The 24,047-nt window shown below is 49.4% G+C and overlaps 1 protein-coding gene across 1 annotated transcript in view; it reads left to right on the top strand.

The window, feature by feature from the left end:
• The first annotated feature begins 4,705 nt into the window (after positions 1-4,705).
• Cngb1 (cyclic nucleotide gated channel subunit beta 1) overlaps positions 4,706-24,047 on the top strand; it is a 57,903-nt gene continuing 38,561 nt past the window's right edge. Inside the window, exons 1-13 of the mRNA XM_042054239.1 lie at positions 4,706-4,906; positions 8,991-9,048; positions 9,309-9,375; positions 10,044-10,161; positions 10,267-10,309; positions 10,952-10,997; positions 12,668-12,743; positions 13,455-13,500; positions 13,893-14,040; positions 15,017-15,092; positions 16,415-16,451; positions 22,708-22,815; positions 23,257-23,308. Of these exons, the coding sequence (XP_041910173.1) occupies positions 4,706-4,906; positions 8,991-9,048; positions 9,309-9,375; positions 10,044-10,161; positions 10,267-10,309; positions 10,952-10,997; positions 12,668-12,743; positions 13,455-13,500; positions 13,893-14,040; positions 15,017-15,092; positions 16,415-16,451; positions 22,708-22,815; positions 23,257-23,308 (1,076 nt within the window). The remainder of the gene's footprint in view (positions 4,907-8,990; positions 9,049-9,308; positions 9,376-10,043; positions 10,162-10,266; positions 10,310-10,951; positions 10,998-12,667; positions 12,744-13,454; positions 13,501-13,892; positions 14,041-15,016; positions 15,093-16,414; positions 16,452-22,707; positions 22,816-23,256; positions 23,309-24,047) is intronic.

Genomic DNA, 24,047 nt, shown 5'->3' on the forward strand with positions numbered 1-24,047 from the left:
TCTTCCTTAGTTGGGTATGGTTCTTCCTGCTGCTACTGGCCTTGGAACTCAAGACTCTGGGTCCTTTGGTCACCTTGGATGCTGTGTCTTGAACTCTCTACTCTTCAGGGACTCTGAGGCTAGAGATGTCTAACTGGGACATATCCTAGGCCTTCTGGTCCCGAGACTTCATACTGCCTTGGTTCTGTTTCTCTGGAAATGCTGCTAAGTACAGATTTTGGCTAAAGGTCTTGTCCTGGTTCTTGTAGTAAAGCTCGAGCTATTAAAGACTCTGCCGCAGAGAGCCTGCTCAGTTCCAACGTTGGTGCTGGAGAGTGAGGACACACTCCTGTCCCCCTGGCTGAGCCGATGGGCTCCTGTCACCTTGAGGGGTCCCCCAGAACCACACAGACATCCAGACCATTCCTGGTTTCACAGCCTCTCTCTGGCTATGTCAGTGTGTGGGAAGTCTGGCCCCGGCACTAGGGGCAGGTGCCCTAGCAATTTATAGAGCCCTAAACCCTGTTGGACACACTTGGGGGTTGTTACTGGCTCCCCTGGCATGAGCCCTGCCCCCCTTTCTGCACATGCTAATCCTTTGCACTCGGCCCATCTAGCGCCAATTAATCCTGGCTGTGTCTGAGGGGCCAGCTTCAAGAGCACTGAGACTGCAATACCTGCCAGCAGCTGACGTCTGAACAGGTAACTCAGAATGAAGTGGGGGCTCAGTAGGACTCCTTGGTGTGTGTGGGGGGGTCCCCATGCTCAGCTTCTAGCAGGGCATTGAGGAGATGAAGTAGACCTGACGGCTGAGCTGTAGTGCCACCTCCCGTGACTTAGACTTTGGTAGCTTCAGGGCAGCCTGAGAAATGTAGACTTAATGCCCCACTAGGGTTTGGGGGAACCTAGGGAATCTGTGTTTTCTCGAGCTCCTCAGAAGATTCTCAGAATGCTGGCGGTTCGACAGGACAGTTTCCTGGGTGGCTAGCCCTAGGTCACCTTCCTGCCTCAGCCTCTCTCTTTAAAGCAGCAAGACGGGCCTCCAAATCTCCATCCAGAAAACTGGCCTAGGAGGCCTCTTCCCGAGTAATTTCCAGACAGTTCAGAAATGCAAGCCAGGATTGTTGCCCTCTGGTCCTCCAGCAGAGGACAAAAGAAGGCAGTCAGGGTCCAAGCAGATTTGAGAGTAAACGTGTCTTGACCAGAGTCAACCTTAGACAATTTTATTGGTCTGAGGATGGCTATGCCCCTTACAGGGAGTGGGGGGGGGGGCAAGATGGTCGGAAGAATGAGTGTTGTCAGAGAGGCGTGGGAGCCAGGCTTTAAGGAGGGCTTTCCTCAGGTCTGGTTCCCCGGGCTGCTGGTAGTTGACTGGGGTCTGTGCATTCTGCCATCCCAAACATGGGAGGAAGTCGCTGTGTCCATACCCTCGAGCCAGCAGAGATCTAGAACCCAGGGGTTGTATCTGGACCCCTATCAGTTTACCATAGGCTGAGCTGATTCTGCAGTTTAAGCTCTGTCCCATAGAGGCTGCCCTAGGAGAAGCTGAGCCAGAGCTGGGACAGAGGGCAAGGAGCCTGGCAATGAACTCTGGGAAGCTGGTACTGGGGCAGGGATCCCTGGCCACGGGGCTACTTTTTTCAAGGGAGGTAAAACCTTGGGTAGGCCTGTGTCCTGGGTGGCCTTTCACGGGCCTGTCTGTCTACACATCAGCCTGGATGGTGCCACTGAGCCGTCCTGTGAGAATTCGGTGTCACAGAACTTGGCTCTCCATTTGCTTAATATTAATGAGATTGAAACTGGTTGGAATGTCATTTATTAACCGTGACAAGAGGTCCAACTGGCATTTTATCTTCAAAGTTAAAAAAGTGATAAGTGTTGGGTTTTTGTTGTTGTTGTTGTTGTTTTGGTTTTTCGAGGCAGGGTTTCTCTGTAGCTTTGGAGCCTGTCCTGGAACTAGCTCTGTATAGATCAGGCTAGTCTTGAATCCACAGAGATCCGCCTGCCTCTGCCTCCCGAGTGCTAGGATTAAAGGCGTATGCCACTACCGTCTGACAATTTTCAATTTTTTTGTTTGTTTTCGTTTTTCAAGACAGGGTTTTTCTGTGTAGCCTTGGCTGTCCTGGCACTCACTCTGTAGACCAGGCTGGCCTTGAACTCACAGAGATCTGTCTGCCTCTGCCTCCTGAGTGCTGGGATTAAAGGCATGCACCACTACGGTGACAAGTATTGTTATTTTTATAACTTATCTAACTTCATTTTATGTGCATTGGTGTGAAGAAACCAGATTGCCTGAAACTAGAGTTACAGACAGTTGTGAGCTGTCAATGTGGGGTGCTGGGAATTGAACCCCAGTCCTCTGGAAGAACAGTTAACCACTGAGCCATCTCCCCAGTCCCTTGTTTATTTATTTTTGAGCCAGGGTCTCACTGTGTAGCTCTGGCTGGCCTGTAACTTGCTATGTAGCTCAAACTGGCTTTAAATTCACAGGAGTCCGTCTGCCTCGGCCTCTTGAGTGCTGGGATTAAAGCACGTGGCTAATGTTATCTTCGACAGCACAGACTTTGTGTGCCTAAGCTCCCAGTGCTTCTTTTCAGTCATGGGCTTCTGCAGCACATGCTATTCCAGTCTGTGCTTGTGCTCAGCATCTGTGTGACCAACCTTTGTGAGGCCTTGGCGTGGGCCAGGCACTGGCTAGCAGCTGACATCTGAGTAAATAACTCATAATTAAGGGGGCTCAGTCACTGGTCTGAGAATGTTGCTTTTATCAATTTGCTTTATTACTCTTTACTTTTCTAGTTCTTTGGCTTTTTTTTGGGGGGGGGGCAGCCACCCAGATCCCAAATAAGTGACACAGAGACTTAGTATTACTTATAAAGCCAAGCCTTAGCTTGGCTTGTTTCTTGCCAGCTTTTCTTGTATTAAATTATCCCATCTTTTGCCTCTGGGCTTTTATCTTTCTCTATTTCTGTATACGTCACTTCTTTCTTTGCAGCTTGCTGTGTAGTTGGGTGGCTGGCCCCTGATGTCCTCTCATTGTTCTACCTTGCTCCTTCCATAGTTCTCCTATTTATTCTCTCTGCCTGCCAGCCTTGCCTATCCTTTCTCCTGCCTTGCTATTGGCTGTTCAGCTCTTGATTAGCTCATCAGGTGTTTTAGACAAGCAAAGAATCACAACGTCACAGAGTTAAACAAAAGCAACATGAAAGAATGCAACACATCTTTGCATCATTAAAACAAATGTCCCACAGCATAAACAAAAGTAACACAGCTTAAAATAATTTTTCACATCAATTTGTTAGTGTTTCAAGATAGGGTTTCTTTATGTAGTCTTGGCTGTCCTGGAACTCACTCTTAGACCAGGCTGGCCTTGAACTCACAGATTTGCCTTCTGAGTGCTGGGATTAAAGACATGCACCACCGTGCCTGGTTTAATGGATTTTTCTGCTCACAAAGTAGGAACTATCAAGGTCACTTGCTTTTTGTTCAGGCTGACCTTGAAGTGGATACCACCATGCCTGGCTGCAGTGCCCCCACTACACACAGGCACACAGAGGCGAAGGGAGTCGAACTGATCTGTTCATGACAGTGTTAGAGCACGTACATCTTCTGTTCAAACGAATGTGCTTCTTCCTTTCCAACGTTTCCACATCCCCATTATCGGTGGCATTACTACTTAATGCAGGCCTCACCCATGATGAGCGGTCAGATTCTTTCTAATAGCTAGCCTCTGATAACATTGCAGAAATATTTTTAATTTTTGAATGTTTTATTTGAACCATTATTCCCGCAGCTTGGAAAAGGATAAGCAAAGTGTGCAAAATCCATACCATAGAATACTACTCCATAATAGAAATAAATAAATTAGTGACAGTAATACTTACACAGAAGAATATCAGATGTGGATGTTAAATGAAAGAAATCATGCTCAAAGGCCACATACAATATAGAAATTTTGGGATTTCTATATCTGGAATTCTATATTCTGGAATTCAGACACCAGGGGCAAGAAGCAGATAAGCATTTCTGGGGCTGGGGTGGAAAGGGGGCTGCTCATAAATGCAGAAACTCTTTTGAAGATTTATTTTTAATGTGTATGTGCACATATTTCATGTATGCGTGGATGCTCACAGAGGCCAGAATTAAATATTGGATCTCCTGTAACTGGGGTTACAGGTATCTGTGAGCTGCCTGCTATGGATGCTGGGAACTAAATGTGGGTCCTCTGGAAGAGCAGAAAGTGCTCTTAACCATGACATCATCTCTTCAGCCCTACTGCAGAAATATTTTTAAAAATAAGGTGTGGTAAAGGGCATATGCAACCCACAAAGTGACCATGGATGAGGAGCATTCGGTGCAGTTAAAGACTCTGCTGTAGGAAGTCTTAAAGCCAGTGGTTACTCATCCACTGGGGCGTGGTCTCTTATACTATATAAACTGATGTAGAGCATTCATCCGCTCTGTTTCCGGTTGCTGGATTCAATTTCTGTTCTCCGTTCAAGCAGAGGATTCTGATTTGTGAGTTTACTCCTAAATAAATAGCCCATCTATTTCTCAATTCTGAGCTAGTGTGGGATTTCTTTTAAGAGTCCTTTCACATTTGGCGCCGAACAAGGATTCATACTTTATACCTACTGGGTGGACGCCAAGGCCCAGACAGTCTCCCCACCTTGCCCGCTTGGCTTGCTTTTACCTAAGCAGTTTTTTGTCCATTACAGGCATCAGGATGTTGGGCTGGATCCAGAAGGTGCTGCCTCAGCCTCCAGAGACCCCTCAGAAGACTGAGGAGGAAGCAGAACCAGAGCCAGAACCAGAGCTGGAGCCTGAGGCAAAACCAGAACCGGAACCAGAGCCTCAGCTGGAGCCAGAACCAGAGCCAGAACCTGAAACAGCCCTGGAAGAGGATGTGCCAGAGACCCTGACCCTGGTGAGGGGAGAGAGGGGAAGGGCAGGCTGGTCTTGCTGCTCAGGGACTCACAGCTTGGGCCACCTGATCCCCGTGGGCTGCTCAAGAAAGAAAGCAGGAGCCAGCAGGACATGTGGTCACTGGCTCAGTGCACATCTCAATGAGGCTACTCAGGCCCAGAGAGTGGATAAGTTTGCTTACGGCTGTTTCTGTGAAAGGTGAAACAGGCTGTGTGGGCCATGCTGTGTCTTAGTTGCTCAGCCCTGCCAGCTACAGTATGAGCACAGCTGTGCAGAACGGGTAACGAGTTGTGAGCTGCCAATGTGGGTGCTGGGAATTGAACCCGGGTCCTCTAGAAGAGCAGTCAGTGCTCTTAGTTAGTCAGTAAGTTAGTTTTTGGTTTTTGAGACAAGGATTCTCTGTGTAGCCCTGGTTATCCTGGAACTCACTTTATTGACACGCGCATGGCTGTATGCTGACACACTTTACTTGTGAGACTGGAGAAATAGCTCAGAGGGTAAAAGCATTTACCATGCCAGCATGAGGACCTGAGTTCAAATCCCCAGAACCTAGGTGAAAACTGGGTGCAGCTGAATGAACATATGTTGTCCCAGCGCTTCCCCAGAGAGCTAGGAGCAGAGAGGAGAATCCCTGGAGGCCCGTGTCCCAGCTAACCTGGCTAACACATCAAAAAGGCCATGAAGAGACCCTGTCTCAAACAAGGCGGAAGGCAAGGACTGATACCCAAAGTTGTCCTCCAAAGATGTACATAGTACATGCATCATATACACATACACTCTCTATTTACAAAAACAAGCAATAGCTATAAATGTCCTGTGGATGTGTTTGTCAGTCTCTGGAGTTTAGAGCAGAGAGAGACACTCTAGACTCTGATCTTTTTATTACCAGTTCCTAAGGAGATCCAGAAATAGCTCCAGAATAGAATCACATCACTTCCTACAGCTGGTATTTATTTTGTAGGAAGACTTTCTCAGTTTAGGAAGTAGGAAATTAATATAGGTTTTTAAAAACAGCATTTTAAAGATTTGTTTTAAATATTATATATATACATACACACACACATATATATATATATATATATATCTGTGTATGAGTGTGTGTGTGTGTCTGTGTGTATGTGTGTGTCTGCTCTCATGAGTGCAGTGACCACAGAGGCCAGAAGAGGGCATCAGATTCCTTGAGGATAGTAGTGACTGCCTAACAAGGTTCTGGGAACATGAGTCCTCTGCAAGCAGCAAGTATTCTTAACCACTGAGCTGTCTCTCTGGCCTCTTAAACAGTATTTTATTTTCCAAGTATCTTTTAACATTAGTGTTCCAAGGATAACAGCAATGGATAGGCTAAAGTAGGCAGGGGTGGGGAGGCTTTAATCCAACACAAGAACTACAGGTAACGAAAGCAGGAGAAATAGTCTCCCCCAGGGAAGAACATCAATTGGATATCCAATACCAAATGGCCAGCCCTGAAAACATACATACAAGTAATATTTACAGACTGAGCAGGTTGCATTTATGTATTTAGAAATATGTATGTATACATAATATGTATATAACAACAATTAACGAATAAAGAGGCCATGGATTTGAAAAAGAGAAAGGAGGGGTTTATGGGAGAATTTAAAGGGAGGAAAAAGAAGGGAGAAGTGTAGTAATAATATTATCTTTAAAAATAAATGATTAAAAAAATAGCTGAGCAGTGGTGGCACATGCCATTAATCCCAGCACTTGGGAGGCAGAGTGAGGCAGTTCTCTGAGTTCTAGGCCAGCCTGGTCTACACAGAGAAACCTTGTCTTGAAAAACCAATAACTAATGAACAAACCAACCAACTCACTAACTAACTAACTAATTTTAAACAAGATTAGTGTTCCATTGAGTACATACACTTTGGGACTTGACACAGATTTTCAAAAAAAATTTTTTTTTTCAAGACAGGGTTTCTCTGTGTAGCCCAGGCTATCCTGGAACTAGCTCTTGTAGACCAGGCTGGCCTCAAGTTCACAGAGATCCACCTGCCTCTGCCTCCTGAATGCTGGGATTAAAGGTGTGTGCCACTACTGCCCGGCCGATTTTTAAAAATTTATTCCATTTATGTGCAGAGTCAGAGGACAAGTCTTGTGTGGACATGTCCTCAGGGCAGACAGCAAGCACCCTTACCCATAAAAGCATCTCAACCAGCCCTTAATTTTTAATTCCAACTGTTCAACCACCATGGACCAGTTAGTAGTTTGCACCGGCACTGGTCCATATACCACATATTGAGGAACATTTTTCTAGCATGTTCCTTCAAGCATATCAAAAACTTGCCAGTTCAGCTTCTCATCCCTTCAGGGGCCTGATGACAATTAATTCAGCAACTTAATTAAGCAGATTTCATTTAGCTTCTAATTGATGTGAGATCCTGTGCTTAGAGCAAAAGGCATAAAGAATCAATCAAGCACTGTCCCTGGGAGTCTGAAGACAAGTGCCCATCAGCTCCTTCTACCGGGAGGAAGGACTAGTAAGGAGCAAGCTCCAGCAGTGCTCTTAGAGGTTACGGGAACTCATAGACAACGGTCATTTAACCTCCAAAATTGGAGGCTGGTGGGGCGTGTTTAGGCACAGAGACTGGTGGGGGAGTTTTAACTGGGGAGATGCTGAGGCAAGGTATTTCTGGAAGAAGAAGGATTGCCCGTGGGCGAGTGCGGAGTGTGTTTAGGAGCCGGCTATAGAATGTGTATGTGTATACGTGTGTGTGTGTGTGCTTATGCTATGTTATTGATGGTATACTGTGAGCACACTTGGGTATTTCAGATTTGGGTCTGCATGCCTAATGTGTATATAATGTATATTTGTATGAATATTCATACATGTTTATTGTGTGCACATGATTCCATCTGTATGTGCATATTTCTGAGTATGAGCTTATGTGTTTGTGCATATACGTGTCTGTGTCTGTTCTTCGTTTTTGTTTTTTCTTTCTTTTTTTTTTTTGAGATAGAGTTTCTCTGTAGCTTTGAAGCCTGACCTGGAACTTCCTCTCTAGACCAGGCTGGACTTGAACTCACAGAGATCCACTTGTCTCTGCCTCCTGAGTGCTGGAATTAAAGGCGTGCACCACCACCACCTGGCATATGTCTGTTCTTACATTTGCATATCCCTGTATACAAACATATTTTAGATGCCACATGTACTTGTATATATTTTAGATGTGTGTATATTTGTGTATATACACATGCTTTCATAATTGTACAAATGCCTATTTATGTGATTGAGCATATGCATGTATGTGTATATGCAAATTTCTGTATTTATACACATGCAAATGTATCTTTGTGTGCATGTGTTTATGTGTATGTACTCTGACATGTCTATGTACAAGTAAGTGTGTATGCATATGCATATGTGTATATGAATATAGTTGTATTGCTGACATGTCTATATGTAGGTAGGTACAAGTGAATTTGTATGGATACACTTGTTTTGTATATGTATGCATGCGTACATATCACTGTTACATGCACAACGGTGTGATGTGCATGATCATGTCTATGTGTGCATAGACATAAATGTGACTTTAGGGAGGAATGGGCCTCTTGGGAGACCAGATATGAAGTATGGGACTCTTTTCCAGAGGCCCAGAAGTGTGTCTCTTTTCTCCCCACTGTCCTCCAGGCTCAGGTATGGGTATACAGCTGTGGCTGTCTGCATGGATGCCCATGCATGGCTGTCTATAGCTACACATGGTGTGCAGGAGTAGAGGAGGCTGCAGGAACAGGAGGGAGGCGAATAGCAGAGGCAAGAAGGAAAGTTTGGGCACTGGGAGGAAGAGGCCTGACTGGGGAGCACATCTGACCCCTGTCCTATGGCTCCTCCCTCTTCTCAGGCCACTGAGTGGGGGATATGAGGCTGGGAGATGAGGCCCCAGCCTGGGTGCTGAGCCCCTGGGTATGAGGAAGGAAGGGTCCTGGGTGGGGAGTGAGGCCAGCAGGACCTATAGAGATGATCCTGAAATGAGTCACTCAACTTTGGGGGCTGCAGGTCCCTGGGGTGAATCAGAGGCTGTGCTTTCTGCACTAGGCTTACAGGTCCTGTTTGAACCCCACAGCCGCCTGAGGAGCCAATGGAAGGGGAAGGTGTGGCTGAGGCTGGCCCTAGCCTTCAAGGTGAGTGCTGGGACCCAGGCTAGCTGGGCAGGGGGTTGGGGTTTCCTCTCGGAGCCTAGTAGCAGCTCACTTCACCTATGATGGAGTGAAGGCTCGGGAAACCTTGGAGTGGGCTCCTGGGGGCTTTTCAGCTCTAACCCCTTGGTGGCCTTCTTCTGCCCTGCCTCTAACTTGATCTCCCCAGCAAGGAAGAAATGGGCCTCTCTTGGGTCCACATTTAAAATATGAGACATTCTTGTTTTTTTTTTTTTTTTTGCTAGAGGCCCAGGAAACTAACCCTCCTCAGTCTACCCATCAGACCCAGGTCGCTGTTGCCAAGGTGAACAGGTACCATATCACCCTCTCCCCTCCCAACTGCCCCTGCAGGGAGCCACTGGTGTGCAAGGGTCCCTGGCCATTCAATAGAGGCCCAGAGCATCAGGGAATGATTAGGGGAGCGTTCATGGAAGCTGGGGGTACTCTGAGTACAATAGGGATGGTGAGCAAGAGAGGGAAGGCCACAGTAATATTGGGGGGCTAGAATGGTTTCAGTGCTGGGGTGACTTCAGGCAACTGGAGCTGTTGATTTCCCAGTGAAGCCCACGTTCCTGACGCTTAGCCATTTTAGTTCAGAGAGTTTGTCCAGCAAATTATGTATTGGGCTGGGGCTAACGAAAGGCAGTGAGTTGGGATCCTCACATGATCAGATTAGCCTCAGCCTCTGCCTCCAGAGAGAGGACCAGATGTGAGGATGCTGGCAGCAGCAAGCTAATTGGGGTATAGAGAGAGGCTGGGCTGTTTGGAGCAACTGGAGGGCAGGTTCCGAAATTCTCCCTCACCTGCTTGGCTAGGGACTGGAGGGTACCCTGTGCTTTCCAGAGAGGAAGTGATGTTTGAAAGACTCACCATGTGGGGATAGTAGCTTGATTCATGTCAAGTCCTTTGGGATATATGGACTGCCACTCGGATGGTGTGGGAATTGATACTGGACTGGTGGTGTCTCTATCCCTTGGCAGCCCCAGCTCCTGGGTGTTGACCTGGTTCTGGAAGGGCATGGAGAAGGTCGTTCCACAGCCTGTCTGCAGCAGCAAGGGGGGGCAGAACCTGGTAGCTGGAGTGGAAGACCCAGATGAGGTACAAGGGCCGGTGACCTGCAGGTGGAGGAAGGGTCAGCAGAGGGTTGTGGGGCCCGGGGAGGCTGTTCCTTGTACTCCCTGTAATGTCTGTCTGTCTCAGCAGGCTGGAGTACAGATTCTGGGGCCCTGTGGCACCGGGGAAACAGGTGAGACCAAAAGGTAGGGTGCCTTTCCAAAGGTGGGAGCCCTGAGAGGATAGAAAGTGGGAGAATCTCATGGTCCATGGGAGTAGCCCATCCACTGGCCTTGAGTGGCCTGATTTGAGCAGTTTCAGTGCTGCTTCGGGCTGACGTGGGGTTTCAGGCAGTGTTTGCTCTTGATGATATTATGGTTGCTCTCTCTTTTCCCCTCTTCCCCTCCCCCTTCATCTTTTCTTCGTCTTCTCTCGCTCTCTTCTCTTCTGTTTCCCTCTCTCTCCTCTCCCTTTTTTTCCTTCCTTCCTTCTTTCTCCATTGACTTCATGGGTGTTTCCAATTTGTTAATTTATTGTTTTAACTGATACATAAAACACAACCTCGTGCATTTTAATGGCTGCTGGCGATGTTTGGTTCCCTACGTGCTTTTGTAATCAGGTTAAACCTGCCTCTGTCCTCAGAAAATTCTCATTTATTTCCGGTGAAAACATTCAATCCCTTCTGTAGATTTTGAGATACGCGGTGTTCAGTTGTTATCTGTATTGGCCCCCTGTGCAGCCAGGACTCCTGACGATGCTGTCTAGTGCAGCATTTTACCCACTGAGCAATCTTTCCTCATCCTGCCCCCCTGTCCTTTACTTCCTGACTCTGTAGGGTCTGCAGATGGCTCAGACGAAGCTTCCAGGGCTCAAGATACTGAGTAAGTCATTGTTAGCAAGTGTCACTGTTGTCTATAGTGGACCAAGCAGTGTGCACAGCGCTGAGAGCCTTGGGGTCAGAAGCAGGGTCTATTGCTACCTCCTGTGTGACCCGAAGCATGTTTCTTTCCTCTCTTCTTCTTCTTCTTCTTCTTCTTCTTCTTCTTCTTCTTCTTCTTCTTCTTCTGCTTCTGCTTCTGCTTCTGCTTCTGCTTCTGCTTCTGCTTCTGCTTCTGCTTCTGCTTCTGCTTCTGCTTCTGCTTCTGCTGCTTCTTCTTCTTCTTCTTCTTCTTCTTCTTCTTCTTCTTCTTCTTCTTCTTCTTCTTCTTCTTCTTCTTCTTCTCCTTCTCCTTCTCCTTCTCCTTCTCCTTCTTCTCCTTCTTCCTCCTCCTCCTCCTCCTCCCCCCCCTTCTTCTTCAGGGAGGAGGGTTGGAACAGGGTTTCTCTGTAACCTTGGCTGTCCTGGAACTAGCTTTGTAGACCAGGCTGGCCTCAAACTCACAGAGATCTGCCTGCCTCTGCCTCCCGAGAGCTGGGACACCTTTAATCCCAGTATTCAGGAGGCAGAGGAAGGTGGGTCTCTGTGAGTTTGAAGCCAGCCTGGTCTACAGAGTGAGTTCCAGGACAGCCACAGGAGTTACACAGACAGACCCTGTCTCGAGAAACTTAAAAAAAAAAAGTGTGTGCCACCACGCCCAGCCTCTTTCCTCTTTTCAATCCCTCTTCTGTCTGTAGCACGGGGTGGTGTAAACACCACGCTGCCTGTGCTTTCTGTTGCTTGCTGGAGACCCTGTGCTGGGCCACCTCTGAGAAGGAAACAGGCATGGATAAGCTCTGTGCACACAGCCTTCTGGGAGTGTGGAGTGTAGGTTTATGTGGCGTCTAGAAACAGGGCTTGGACCACAGTGCAGAATATACTACTTGGTTGTCTCAGCCTCGTAGTTTAGGACCTCTCAAAAGAAGCTAGCTGCCTTATCAGTGAGGGTGTCAGGTTAGATGGGGACAATGACATATTGGGGAGCCTTGTCCACTTTAGCCACCTCTGACTGGTATAACTGCAGAGCCTCCTGTGTTTAAAGTCACAGATGGGTGGTGGTGGTTCATGCCTTTAATCCCTGCACTCCGGAGGCCAAGGCAGGTGAATCTGAGTTCAAGGCCAGCCTGATCTACAGAGTGAGTTCCAGGACAGCCAAGAATATACAGAGAAACCCTGACTCAAAAAAAAACAAAAATAATAATAAAATGAAAAGTCACAAACCAATCCGGACACTAGGGCTGAGATTGGGGAATCATAAATTTGAGCCTAGTTGGGGCTTTGTAATTGGACTCTGTCTCAAAAGCAAACCAAATAAAAAATTAAAAAAAATAAATAAAGCCCAAGGCTAGAAACCTGGGACTTTATATAAAGTCCTTAATTAGTACCTGTTGCTAGTCACTAAGTTTTCAGGTTGTCCTGTCTCCAGTGTCAGCCTGAAGAACCGCTTTGTGATTTCCGCAAGAAACTCATGTCTTCGGTCCCAACCACCTCCTTCCACTGACCCCTTCACTCACTCATTCCTAAACTGCTGGCTCTTGGCTCCAGCTGTAGAAGACTGGCCAGGCCTAGGCCCAGGGGGCAGTAAGGTAGCTCATTTCAGGCTACCCCATTTTCTGACCTCTGACCCTTCTACAGACCCAGCCTGTGGCTGCTCAGGTGGCTTGAACAGAACCTGGAGAAAGTGCTGCCTCAGCCCCCTAAACCCTCTGAGGTAAGTGATGAGTTGGGGGTGGGCATCTGACCAGTAGGGAGGGTTGGGGCCCGGGGAGCTGCCCACTCCAATAGGCTATGGCAACCCCCAACATCCACTGGAGCATGGGTCTTCTCCTTGGAGTGTCGTTCATGGGAGGAGTGACCGGCTAGGGCCTGGGGATATTTGGGAGCAAGAGAGAGCCACTGTATTCATTTCTTTTCTTCGTGATGAGGCAAAGCTCCTGACAAAAGATGCTTAAAGAGTTTATGTTAGCTCATGGTTTAAAGGGGCTACCATCTGCCATGGTGGGGAAGCACCTGGCTGGTCGTATTACATCTGCAGTCAGGCAGTAGACAGAAGTGAATGCTAGGGGATCTGTCTGTCTCTGTCTGTCTGTCTGTCTGTCTCTCTATCTCTCTCTCTTAAACCTTTTTTGTTGAGTCTGGCACCCCAACCCATGGCATGGCGCCACCCACATTCAGAGTGGGTCTTCTCTGTTCACTTAAGCCTCTTTGGAAACTCCCTAAGAGGCCTGCCCAGAGGTGTGTCTCCTAGATCCTGATCAAGTTAACGAAGGAGATCAGCTGTCATAGTCCCACCACCAGCACCGGGCACATGTGTATGCACACATGCATATGCGTGCGAGCTCATGGGGGCCAGAGCACAGCTGGTCAAGGTGGGGTATATGCAAGGATGGCTTCAATCGTGACCCACCTCTCTGTCCTCCAGGCCTGGAGAGTTGAGCCTGAACCTGAGGCTGCTGTCTTGGACCCAGGTACAGAGAAGGAACTGGGAGGGGCTTCCTAAGTGGTCACAGGCTAGGTTCCAAGGGAACCTGAGACTGAGCTGAGACTGTGTGTGTGTGTGTGTGTGTGTGTGTGTGTGTGTGTGTGGTCTCAGGGGAACCTTAGTGCTCAGCAAAGGGACAGTTCAGTCCTTGCTAATACTAGAATCCCACCTTAGATCTGGGACTTAAGCAGCTACGGTCAGCTGAACTTCACAAGCTCAGCTATGCTCCTTTCCCTTCCTGTACTGTTTGGTGTTAGGGTGGTCCCCAAGGGGCTCTTCACCCAGCCATGGCAAGTTTCCAAATCTGGCCTTTATACCCAGGAGGGACTGGGTGAAATCCTGCTATGGGGTCTTAGTGCTGGTTCTGTTACCACTCAGATCCGCCAGAACTCCCGATGGAGACAGAGCCCACAGAGAGTCCCTCCCAGCCCAATCCTGGAACCCTGGAGCCTGAGGAGGAGCCAGCTGCAGAACCCCAGCCTAGTTTCCAGGCCTCTTCCCTTCCACCACCTGGGGACCCTGTCAGGTGAGCTCCCTGAAGACCACACCTCCCACAGGGAGCAGGCTCAGTGCTTTGCTTTAGCTCAGTACTAGTTTGCTAAATTAGAAAGTTAGAACATCCGCTTGGGCATCAGCATCTTCCTCCATCAGCCAGGCTGGGGAGTGTACTGTTCCTTTAAACATATACCAAGTGCCCACCTGCAATCTCAAGAAGCTGAGGCAGGAGGATCATACGTTTAAGGCCAACTTGAACTCCATAGCCAGTTTTTGTCTCAAAACAAGCAAAACACACACACACACACACACACACACACACACACACACACACACACACACATCAAAATCAAATTGCATGTATTCTTTTACAGCTTCCTTTTTGTCCCACTTAAAACAAATAAGTCCCCAAGAGTCTGGAGAACTGGCTCAGTGATTAAGAGTTGTTCTTCTGCAAGCTTGAGGGCCAGAATTTGGATCCCAGTACCCATGTAAAAAGCAGCATAGCCGGGCGGTGGTGACGTATGCCTTTAATCCCAGCACTTGGGAGGCAGAGGCAGGTGGATCTCTGTGAGTTCGAGGCCAGCCTGGTCTACAAGAGCTAGTTCCAGGACAGGCTCCAAAGCTACAGAGAAACCATGTTTCGAAAAACAAACAAACAAAAAACAAAACAAAACAAACCTTGTTTTCAGTTGTATTTAGTTGCCAGGAGTAAATGTATGGACTAAAGGCCACATACATTTAAAATCTGGGTGGGTGCTGCCTAATGCCCATCCCCTGGCTTTTTGTGAGAGACTGGAAACGCATATGTGACCTGAGGTGAGGATGAGAGCTGAGCTGAGCTCCCTACCAGGGCTGTCTGGGAAGGATGGGGAGGAGAAAGGGGCCTTCAGGGTTAGAGACCTGGGGCTGGTTTCCAACAGGACCTGCCTCCTGGCAGGCTTGCTCTGCCCTAATCCCCCGCCATGAGAATTCTCCTCTGGATTCAGTGCGTTTCCCCACTACAGGCTGATGGAGTGGCTCTTACACAGGCTGGAGATGGCCCTGCCGCAGCCTGTGCTGCACGGGAAGGCTGCAGAGCAGGTGAGTGGGCAGTCAGGCAGAAGAGACCCTGGCTGGGTGGTGGTGAGGAAGGGGGTCTTGGAAGCTCAGAAAAGGGTCGGATGGTTGGCTCTGGAGATGGGGACACAGCAAGAAGGGAGCCATCAACGGCGACTCAGACTTGAAGCCTGCCTGTGTGCACACATTTGCTCAGGGACTGTAGCAACAGGACTGGTCTACCTGTCAGGAGCCTACAGTCTAGGGTCTTCTATGGGGGTAGAGGAGCTCAGAGATCATCTCCTGGAGCATCAAGGAAGGCTGGCTAGTGGAAGTGACCCCCCCCCCCCCAAATATACAAAGATTCAGAGACCTGGAATGACCCAGGAAGAGGTGATGTGCCCAGGAAGACCACAGCCTCCATGAGTATTCTTGGCAACTTAGGGCCCAACATGGATGGTGGGGAAGTGGGGCCTTGGTCACCTCTTCCTTTTCTTTATCAAAAGACTAGGGCCTGATTTTCCTTTCTGGGGGATGACTCACCTCTCCACAGAAGCACCTAGAACTGGGAAGTGGCCATGTGACATTGGTCCTAGTTACTCTGGGAACCTTACTTTATCCCCGAGAAGTGGGTGAACAATTCTGTTACCACCCAACCTTGTGGAGGGAAAAAAGGGAAAGAGCTTTGAAAGTAAGTCAGAGCGCGGAGACTGGGCCTGGACGGGTCCTAGCCCAGCACCTCTGAGAGGCACCTTGGTGCGGTTGTTTCTGGGCACCCTCCCTGTGTCACAGAGCCAGGGTACCGTGTTCTTCCCTTGTTGGCTCTAGGCCTAGCAGGGATTTTCTTCTCTTTTTAATGGGAGGTGCACAAGAGCCAGACACCCTGGGTCCACACCCAGTTCTGTGTACTCCTTCTCTCCCAGATGGCTCAGTGCTGAGGGAGGCCGAGCAGAAGGTACTGAAAAGCAGCCTTGTGCTCATGCCCGTCATCATGCTGTCTCCAAAGGGGCAGAGAGCACTGGCTCCGGAGATTTCCAAGCTCAAAAGGGGCTGGGGGGGGCGGGAACCATTAGCTAATGAAGATGCTGCAGTGACAAAGGACTCTGGGGACCATGGCAACAGGGGACACAGGTACAATAGGGAGAAGATTTCCAGGTGCTGGAAGGAAAGGATGGCCTTCTCATAGAGTGAGCAGAGGAGAGGGTGTTCAAGCCTGAGCAAAAGCTGGGAGCAGGCTGCGGTTCTGGAGGGAGAAGGAACCCCATCAGCAGGCAGCCAGGAGTGGGGATCTGACTCATGCCTTGGTGACAGGAGCTCCAGAGGCAGGTGAGGCAGTCATTGCAGTCTTCCCTTTTCTCCCCATGTAGGAACCTGGCTGCCCTGAGACATGTGATGTGCAGACCAGTAAGTATCCCACTCAAGGGCCCCATGTTCACTTCCGGGAGAGCCTCCTGATATACTCAGGTCTGAGTGTGAGGCACAATTAGGGTCTCCTAACCTGGAGTTGAGAAAGTCCCCTCCCACTCAGCGTCTCTGGAGAGCAGTGATGGAGTTGGGAGGCTACAGCGTTTCCTCTTTGGCTTCCGGCCTCCGTCAGGAAAATAACTGCGAAGCCAAGTCCACACCCTTTCCTGCTGGCAATCACCCAGAATGGAGACCAGACTCGGGAAGCTGGGCACGTGGGTTTGGCTGAGCAGAGTTGGGAAAGTGGGGAGGGATGGGATGTTATTGGGAAACAGATTCTAGGGACTCCATAGCCTTTGAATCAGGATTCCCTCTCCTGTGATGAGGAGTTGGAAGGTATGTGGTAGCATTACTGGAAGGCAGAAGATTGAGGTTAGGCAGGGACAGAAAGGGGCAGCACTACTTAAAGTAGATAATATACTGCAGATTGCAGATAGGCATTCATGCATGCATGCATCCATCCATCCATCCATCCTCTGCTTGACCACTCCCCAGATACCCATCCATCCATCCATCCATCCATCCATCCATCCATCCATCCATCCATCTTCTGCTTGACCACACCTCGGATACCCATCCATCCTTCATCCATCCATCTACCCATCCAACCGTGATGGGTGTCTTGCTGCAGCCTGCTTCAACACGCTTCAGCCACCTGTGGTGGGCTTCAGGTGAGCAAAGCAGCATTCAGGTCTATGAACAGTGTAGCCCCTGTACCATCCTAGACAAGTTCCCCCTGACTCTGGCTCAGAGCCTCCCAAGGTGGGAAGAAAAACTGTGTTCAATCCCAGACCCACTGGGCCATGGTCTCCAAGAGCCTTCTGAAATCAAGTGATCACTGTGACCAGGAACACAGACAAACAGCCAGGCCAGGGAGGTAAGAGAGTTCACAGTAATTAGAACAATACTCAGTGGGGGGAAGAAAGCTGCCCCAGCTTCAAGATGGAACAAGCTCACTTTTTTTCTTTCTTTCTTTTTTTAATATTTATTTATTTAGTATACAATATTCTGTCAGTGTGTGGGCACCAGACCTCATTACAGATGGTTTTGAGCCACCATGTGGTTGCCGGGAATTGAACTCAGGACCTTTGGAAAAGCAGGCAATGCTCTTAACCACTGAGCCATCTCTCCAGCCCCTCACTTTTTTTCTATGACTCCTGGCCTCTCTAGAGTGTTCATGAACCCTATGGCTGTTAGAGCAGGAAAAGCACAAACCTTGGAGAGCCAAAGGGACCCACTTATTCAGAGTAAGTCATAGGTAGCAGCAACTAGTCTCCATCTGGCTAGGCAAGTGATTATTACTCAGTCTCAAGTTCAAGGACCAAAATTTCCCAGGGCAGGGACTGTCTATACACCGCAAAAGGCACAGATGGGTGCTGGATCCTCCTGTCTTCCTATTAGCTCCCTGGAAGGATGCAGAATTCTCAGTTGGTTGCAATTAGGCTACCCTAAAGTTCCTGGAGCAGGCAGGCCTCTGGTGAACAAGAAGCAAGAGCGAACACAGGCTTAGCACAGACCAGGAGCTTAGGTAGATTTGTCCCCTGCGGCTCCCATGACAAATGTGCATATGTCCATAATGGAGGTGCTGGAAAAGGCCAATCATTTTGAGACCCTAGGAGCAGGGCTGTCCTTGTATCTCTCCTGACCACCTTGGGCCTCCTTGGCTTGCAGCTGCTCTTCCAGCTGCTCCCTGTCCCCTCTGTTCACCTCCTCCTTGGAAGGGCATCTATTGCTAGGTAGAAAGCCTGCACTAAACTCAGAAGGCTCTTGCTTTGAGATCCTGAAGCCAATCATGTTCTCAAGAACCCTTTTTTGACATAAAGTTACATTTACATAGAATAGGATGGAACCTGGACATGTCTTTTCAGGGACACTGTTCAACCCACTACATGGGGTGACTGGGGGTCTGGAGATACACGGTCACTTTCTTCCTCTGCTCTGCCCCCTAGGTTCCCCATCTATCCATCCTCTGCTTGGTCACTCATATTCCTCTCCCTCCCTCCCTCCCTCCCTACCTCCCTCCCTCTCTCCCTCTCTCCCTCCCTCCACCCATCCACCCACCCACTCACTCATCCATCCACCCACCCTTCCACCCATCCATTCTCTGTTTGACCTCTCATATCCCCATCCACACATCCATCCACCCATCCATCCACACATCCATCCACCCATCCACCCATCCACACATCCATCCACCCATCCACCCATCCATCCACACATCCATCCATGCCTTCATCCACCCACTCATCCATCCACCCACCCTTCTACCCATCCATCCTCTGCTTGGTCACTCATATTCCTCTCCCTCCCTCCCTCCCTACCTCCCTCCTTCCCTCCCTCTCTCCCTCCCTCCACCCATCTACCCACCCACTCATCCATCCACCCACCCTTCCACCCATCCATTCTCTGCTTGACCTCTCATATCCCCATCCATCCATCCATCCATCCATCCATCCATCCATCCATCCATGCCTTCATCCATCCACCCATCCATCCACCCATCCACCCATCCATCCACACATCCATCCACCCATCCACCCATCCATCCACACATCCATCCATGCCTTCATCCACCCACTCATCCATCCACCCACCCTTCTACCCATCCATCCTCTGCTTGGCCACCCATCCACACTCTGTCTGTTCACTCAGGTGCCCACATTTCTGTCACCTCCTTTGTTTCAGGGGTGACAGCAGCTGGAGGCCTCTGAAACAAGGGAAAAGGGGACCTGGGGAGCCCATGGACAAACGGATGGATGGATGGATGAAGGACAGAAGGATGCCTCAAGAGAAGACCTTTTAGGGGGCAGTGACTGCTAATCTTCGCTCTTCTTGATTAATGAACCCCAGGCAGGACCGAGGAAAGCAGAGCCATTATGTGAAACCCTAGAGCTTTCTTTTGGGGACTCTTGGCCAGGAGGCAGCACCCTGACCAGAGCAAGGGCGAGGAGGACTTCCTGGTGGGAGTCTATACTGGGCCCCATTACGGTCTCAATGTTCAATGTCTAGGCATGCTCACACCGGGGTACCTGGTACCATCCACACTGCTGCAGGACCTAGTTTCCCTACAAGTGGTTCTCCTAAGGTCTGCCCTAGTTCAGGGACCACCCCCGACGGTGATATTGTAATTGACATTAAAGAGCGTGACTTTGCACCTCAAATCTGTGACTGCATGACATTCTTAGGACAAGTCTGAAAGAAGCCTTTGGGTATTTCTTTATTGCATGAAGGTGCCAGGTCTCCTGTAACTTAAGTTACAGATAGTTGTGAGTTGTCATGTGGGTGCTGGGAATTGAACCCAGATCCTCTGGAAGAGCAGTTAGTGCTCTTAACCGCTGAACCATCTCTCCAACCCAGGGTTTTATTTTTTTTAAGACAGGTTCTTGATGTACACATTCCAGGCTGGCCGTCAACTCTCTATTCTCCTGCCTCAGCCTTCCGATGGAACTGCAAATATACCCCACAACCCTATAGTACTTAGTTATCACAGAGAGGTAAGTTGAGTAGACATTGCCTGGGGTTATAGGATAGAGGAACTGGCCAGGGACTCTGAGGTCCCAGTGGCCATTAGATGTCTTTATTTAGATTGATTTTGAAACGGAATTGTCAACCTTTAAAAAAAAATCAGTTTTCATGCTGGGCAGTGGTGGCAAACACCTTTAATTTCAGCACTTGGGAAGCAGAGGCAGGCAGATCTCTAAATTAGAGGCCAGTCTGGTCTACAAAGAGAGTTCCAGGACACCTAGGGCTATACAGAGAAACCCTGCCTCAGTAGATAGATAGATAGATAGATAGATAGATAGATAGATAGATAGATAGATAGATAGATAGATAGATAAGAAAGATTTAAAAATCAGCTTCCACAGCAGGGCCTGGCTTTTGTCAGAAGTGGGGCAGTCTGGCTGTGATGGCCTACATCGTGTTCATGAGAAAGGTCTGAACAAAAGCTGTCACCTGCAGGCAGCTGGCATTTGTCCCTTCATTCATGTCCATGATCTGATTTGAGTTTGAGACCCCCAATGCCTTGGGGTGGCACTGAGGAAGGGAAGTCTTGCTGAGAGAGGAAAGTGGGAAATGCCTGGAGACGAAGGTAAGGGCTAGAGAACTTTGGGCATGTCAGCCAACTGAAATCCCAAGCCCTTGGTGATGAGGTCCAAACTCGAAGTTTAACTAACCTGCAGGGACTGGGCTCTAGGCAATGCGGAGCCACTGGGGGTGGTTGAGCAGGCACTGACCTCACAAAGATTATCCTGGGAATGAACAAATATTGTAGGCAGGAGATATACTCAAAACAGTACTATACCTCGCATGACCAGGCTCAATTATGAAGGCTGTCCAGCCTCCAGACCACATCATTGGGGGAGGGGAATCCTGGGAATTTGCCTTTTCAAGGGGCTCCTGCCTCCCCATGTGGCTTTGGTGATGGCATTGCCTGGGACCATACCCTCAGAGATATGTGTGATGAGGGACGGTTTATGCTTCAGAGCAGAGTAGGTGGGAGAAATAGCCTGGACTAGAGGAAAGGGGCATCCTGAGCTACGCCTGCTAGAGAAGATAAACTGAAGCACAGGCCCTGGCTTCCGGGAGCCCTGAGGCCAGACTCTCTGGCCTGCTGCGAACCTATGTCCCCAGACTCCCTGGAAGCAGGAGCTCCTATCTCAGTGGAGCAACTGGCTGCCACTGACTGAGGTAAGAATCTCACGCAGTGGCCCCAGGGCCAGACAGGTTGCAGACTTGCAGGTAGCCTGTCCAGGAGAGACTCCAGGGGTAAAAGTTAAATGGGGCTGGGCCAGCACTGGGCTCCTGGGTGGACTGTGGGGAGCAAAGGGCAAACTACTTCCTGATACAGAGAGGAGCCACAGCGCTGCAGGCAGCCGCTTCTCCCAGAGGCCAGCCAGCCAGCCTCCCACTCCGCCCCCATATGTGCCCACTATACCTCGTCCTGCCTTTCTTGGTTGGCTGTGGCATATTTGGCTGCAAACAGGCGCATTCTAAGGCCCCTTGTAGGCCGGCTGTGGAGATGAAGAGAGGAAATGCTCACGAGGGGCCAGCACCCTTTGACTATGCTCCCAGCATCTAAAAAGAGTTCATAAGAAAGGAAACATGGATGTTGACATTGGGAACAGTGCCCAGTGGGGGCCCAGAACCGGGGACGTGCTCACAGGGGCCTCTACTGCCTGGGATGAGTGGCAAATTTTCAAAAGTTTGAGGTCAGCCCGAGCTGCATAGCAAGATCCTATGTCCAAAACCAAGACAGTCACCATTACTGATTCACGCTTGACTTGAGGGCCACCGACCCCTGGAACTTTTGAGAAAAAGCTGGTGTGCCGGAAGTGTCCCCTTTCCTCCTCGACTAGGATGTCTCAGGTTTCCTGTGAGATGTCCTTTGCCCACTTCTTTGTTTTGTGGAATGGAGTCTCCCTGTACAGCCCAGGGTGGTCTAGAACTCACCATCCTCAATCCTCCCTATAGAAATCCTCTTGCCTCTGTCTCTCAAGTGCTGGGATTACAGGTGTGAACCACCACACTCAGCTGTCTGAGCCTACCGCCTAACAGGCTCACATCCTTTTCAAGACAGGGATCTGAATCCATGGAGAAGTTAAAGTTACAGGCATCCGTAATTGCTTTTCATGTCTCCATGAAAACGTCACGTTGCCTCAGAGAGTGGAGATTCTAAGCCTAGATGGAGGGATAAGGTTCCCGGAAGCAGGTGCTGAGCTCACAGACATGCTGTCACCAAGAGACGCCACCCAGGAAATAGGCAAGGAGAAGACTTTGTCTGCAGCCCTTGGGGCAATCCAGAGTACCCTTCCCCTGCAGGTGTTGAAGTGTCTGGCTCCATTGAAATCAGCTGTGATGTTGTGACTAAAACATTCTTTCTGTTCTGGTCAACCCTCTAAGAAGGAAAGTCCTGATAGGAAAAAAGCATGGTCAGCTGTACCCAGAGCTTAGTTCCTAGAGGGAAAAGGCAGGGAGTCATGGGAAAAGGCAGGGAGTCATGGGAAGAAGTTGGATGAGTGGCTGTGTTGTCTGAGGCTGCCCCTGGGGCATTGAGCTGGGTGCTTATGGTCCTGTTGATAACACAGCCAGCTAGGGAGCCAAGGCCACTGGGGTAGGGCTCCAGGGTGGACCCCAGGACTCAGTGGCAGAAGCTACCCTCCTTAGCCCACAAATGGCTCCTCTTTATCCCCTGCAGTCAGCATCCTTCCAGAGGAACAGGTGGAGCATGATCTTATCCTGGAGGAGGTGGATCCCTGCTGGGAGGACATCCAGCAGGAGGACAGTGCCAGCCAGCAGGAGGACAGTGCCAGCCAGCAGGAGGACAGTGCCTGTCAGCAGGAAGACAGTGCCAGCCAACAGGAAGACAGTGCCTGTCAGCAGGAGGATGGTGTCAGCCAGCAGGAAGAGAGTGTCAGCCAGAAGGAAGACAGTGTCAGCCAGCAGGAAGACAGTACCAGCCAACAGGAAGACAGTGCCAGCCAACAGGAAGACAGTGCCTGTCAGCAGGAAGACAGTACCAGCCAGCAGGAAGACAGTGCCTGTCAGCAGGAAGACAGTACCAGCCAGCAGGAAGACAGTGCCTGTCAGCAGGAAGACAGTACCAGCCAGCAGGAAGACAGTGCCTGTCAGCAGGAAGACAGTGCCTGTCAGCAGGAAGACAGTACCAGCCAACAGGAAGACAGTGCCAGCCAACAGGAAGACAGTGCCAGCCAGCAGGAAGACAGTGCCAGCCAGCAGGAGACAGGGGCAGCTCCGGCTTATGAAGAAGAAAGCGAGGCCATGGTAGAGATGCCCAGGTGGGAAAACAGAAGTCCTGGAAAAGCACCCAGTACTTGAAAATCCAGGCATACAGTGTGGAATCCTAAAGGCCTAAAGGGCCTGGGGCAGGACCATACCTACCTCCCCACTCTCAGCACCTGCCCCCAGTCCCTGGTACAGGGCTCCCAGACCCCATTTCAGAGGTAGATTGCTGACAGATACTCATGGCACCCCTGTTCTAGTTTGACGCTGTTGCTATGATGAAACACTCTGCTCAGAAGCAGCATAGGAGAGGAGAGGGTTTATTTCTGCTTGTACTTTTTTTGTCCATCATTGAGGGAAGTCAGGCAGGAACTTGAAGCAGAAGTCGCAGAGGAGTGTTGTTTGCGGGGCTTATGTTCAGCTAGCTTTTTACAAAGCTCGGGGCCACTTGCCGAGGGAATGGGACTACCCACAGTGGGCTGAACCTGCCTATGTAGATCAATGATAAGACAGTCTCCCACAGACATACCCAAAGACCACTCTGATCAAGGCAGTTCTTCAGTTGAGTTCTCCAATTCAGTCATTCTGTCTGATGACTCCAGGCTGTGTCAAGTTGACAATTAAGACCAATCAAGACAATCCCCCCCCCCTCTCTCTTTTTTTTTCCAACAAAAAATGGCATATCATTGCATACTTACCTGCCTCTTGTTATGTTTGGGCAGTGATATAATTGATGTTTCCCATAACTCATTAGATGGAAATCATCCTCTGTTTTCATAGTTGTATTGTATTCCA

The sequence above is a fragment of the Arvicola amphibius genome, chromosome 15 (assembly GCF_903992535.2).
Source record: "Arvicola amphibius chromosome 15, mArvAmp1.2, whole genome shotgun sequence".
Classification (NCBI taxonomy): Eukaryota; Metazoa; Chordata; class Mammalia; order Rodentia; family Cricetidae; genus Arvicola; species Arvicola amphibius.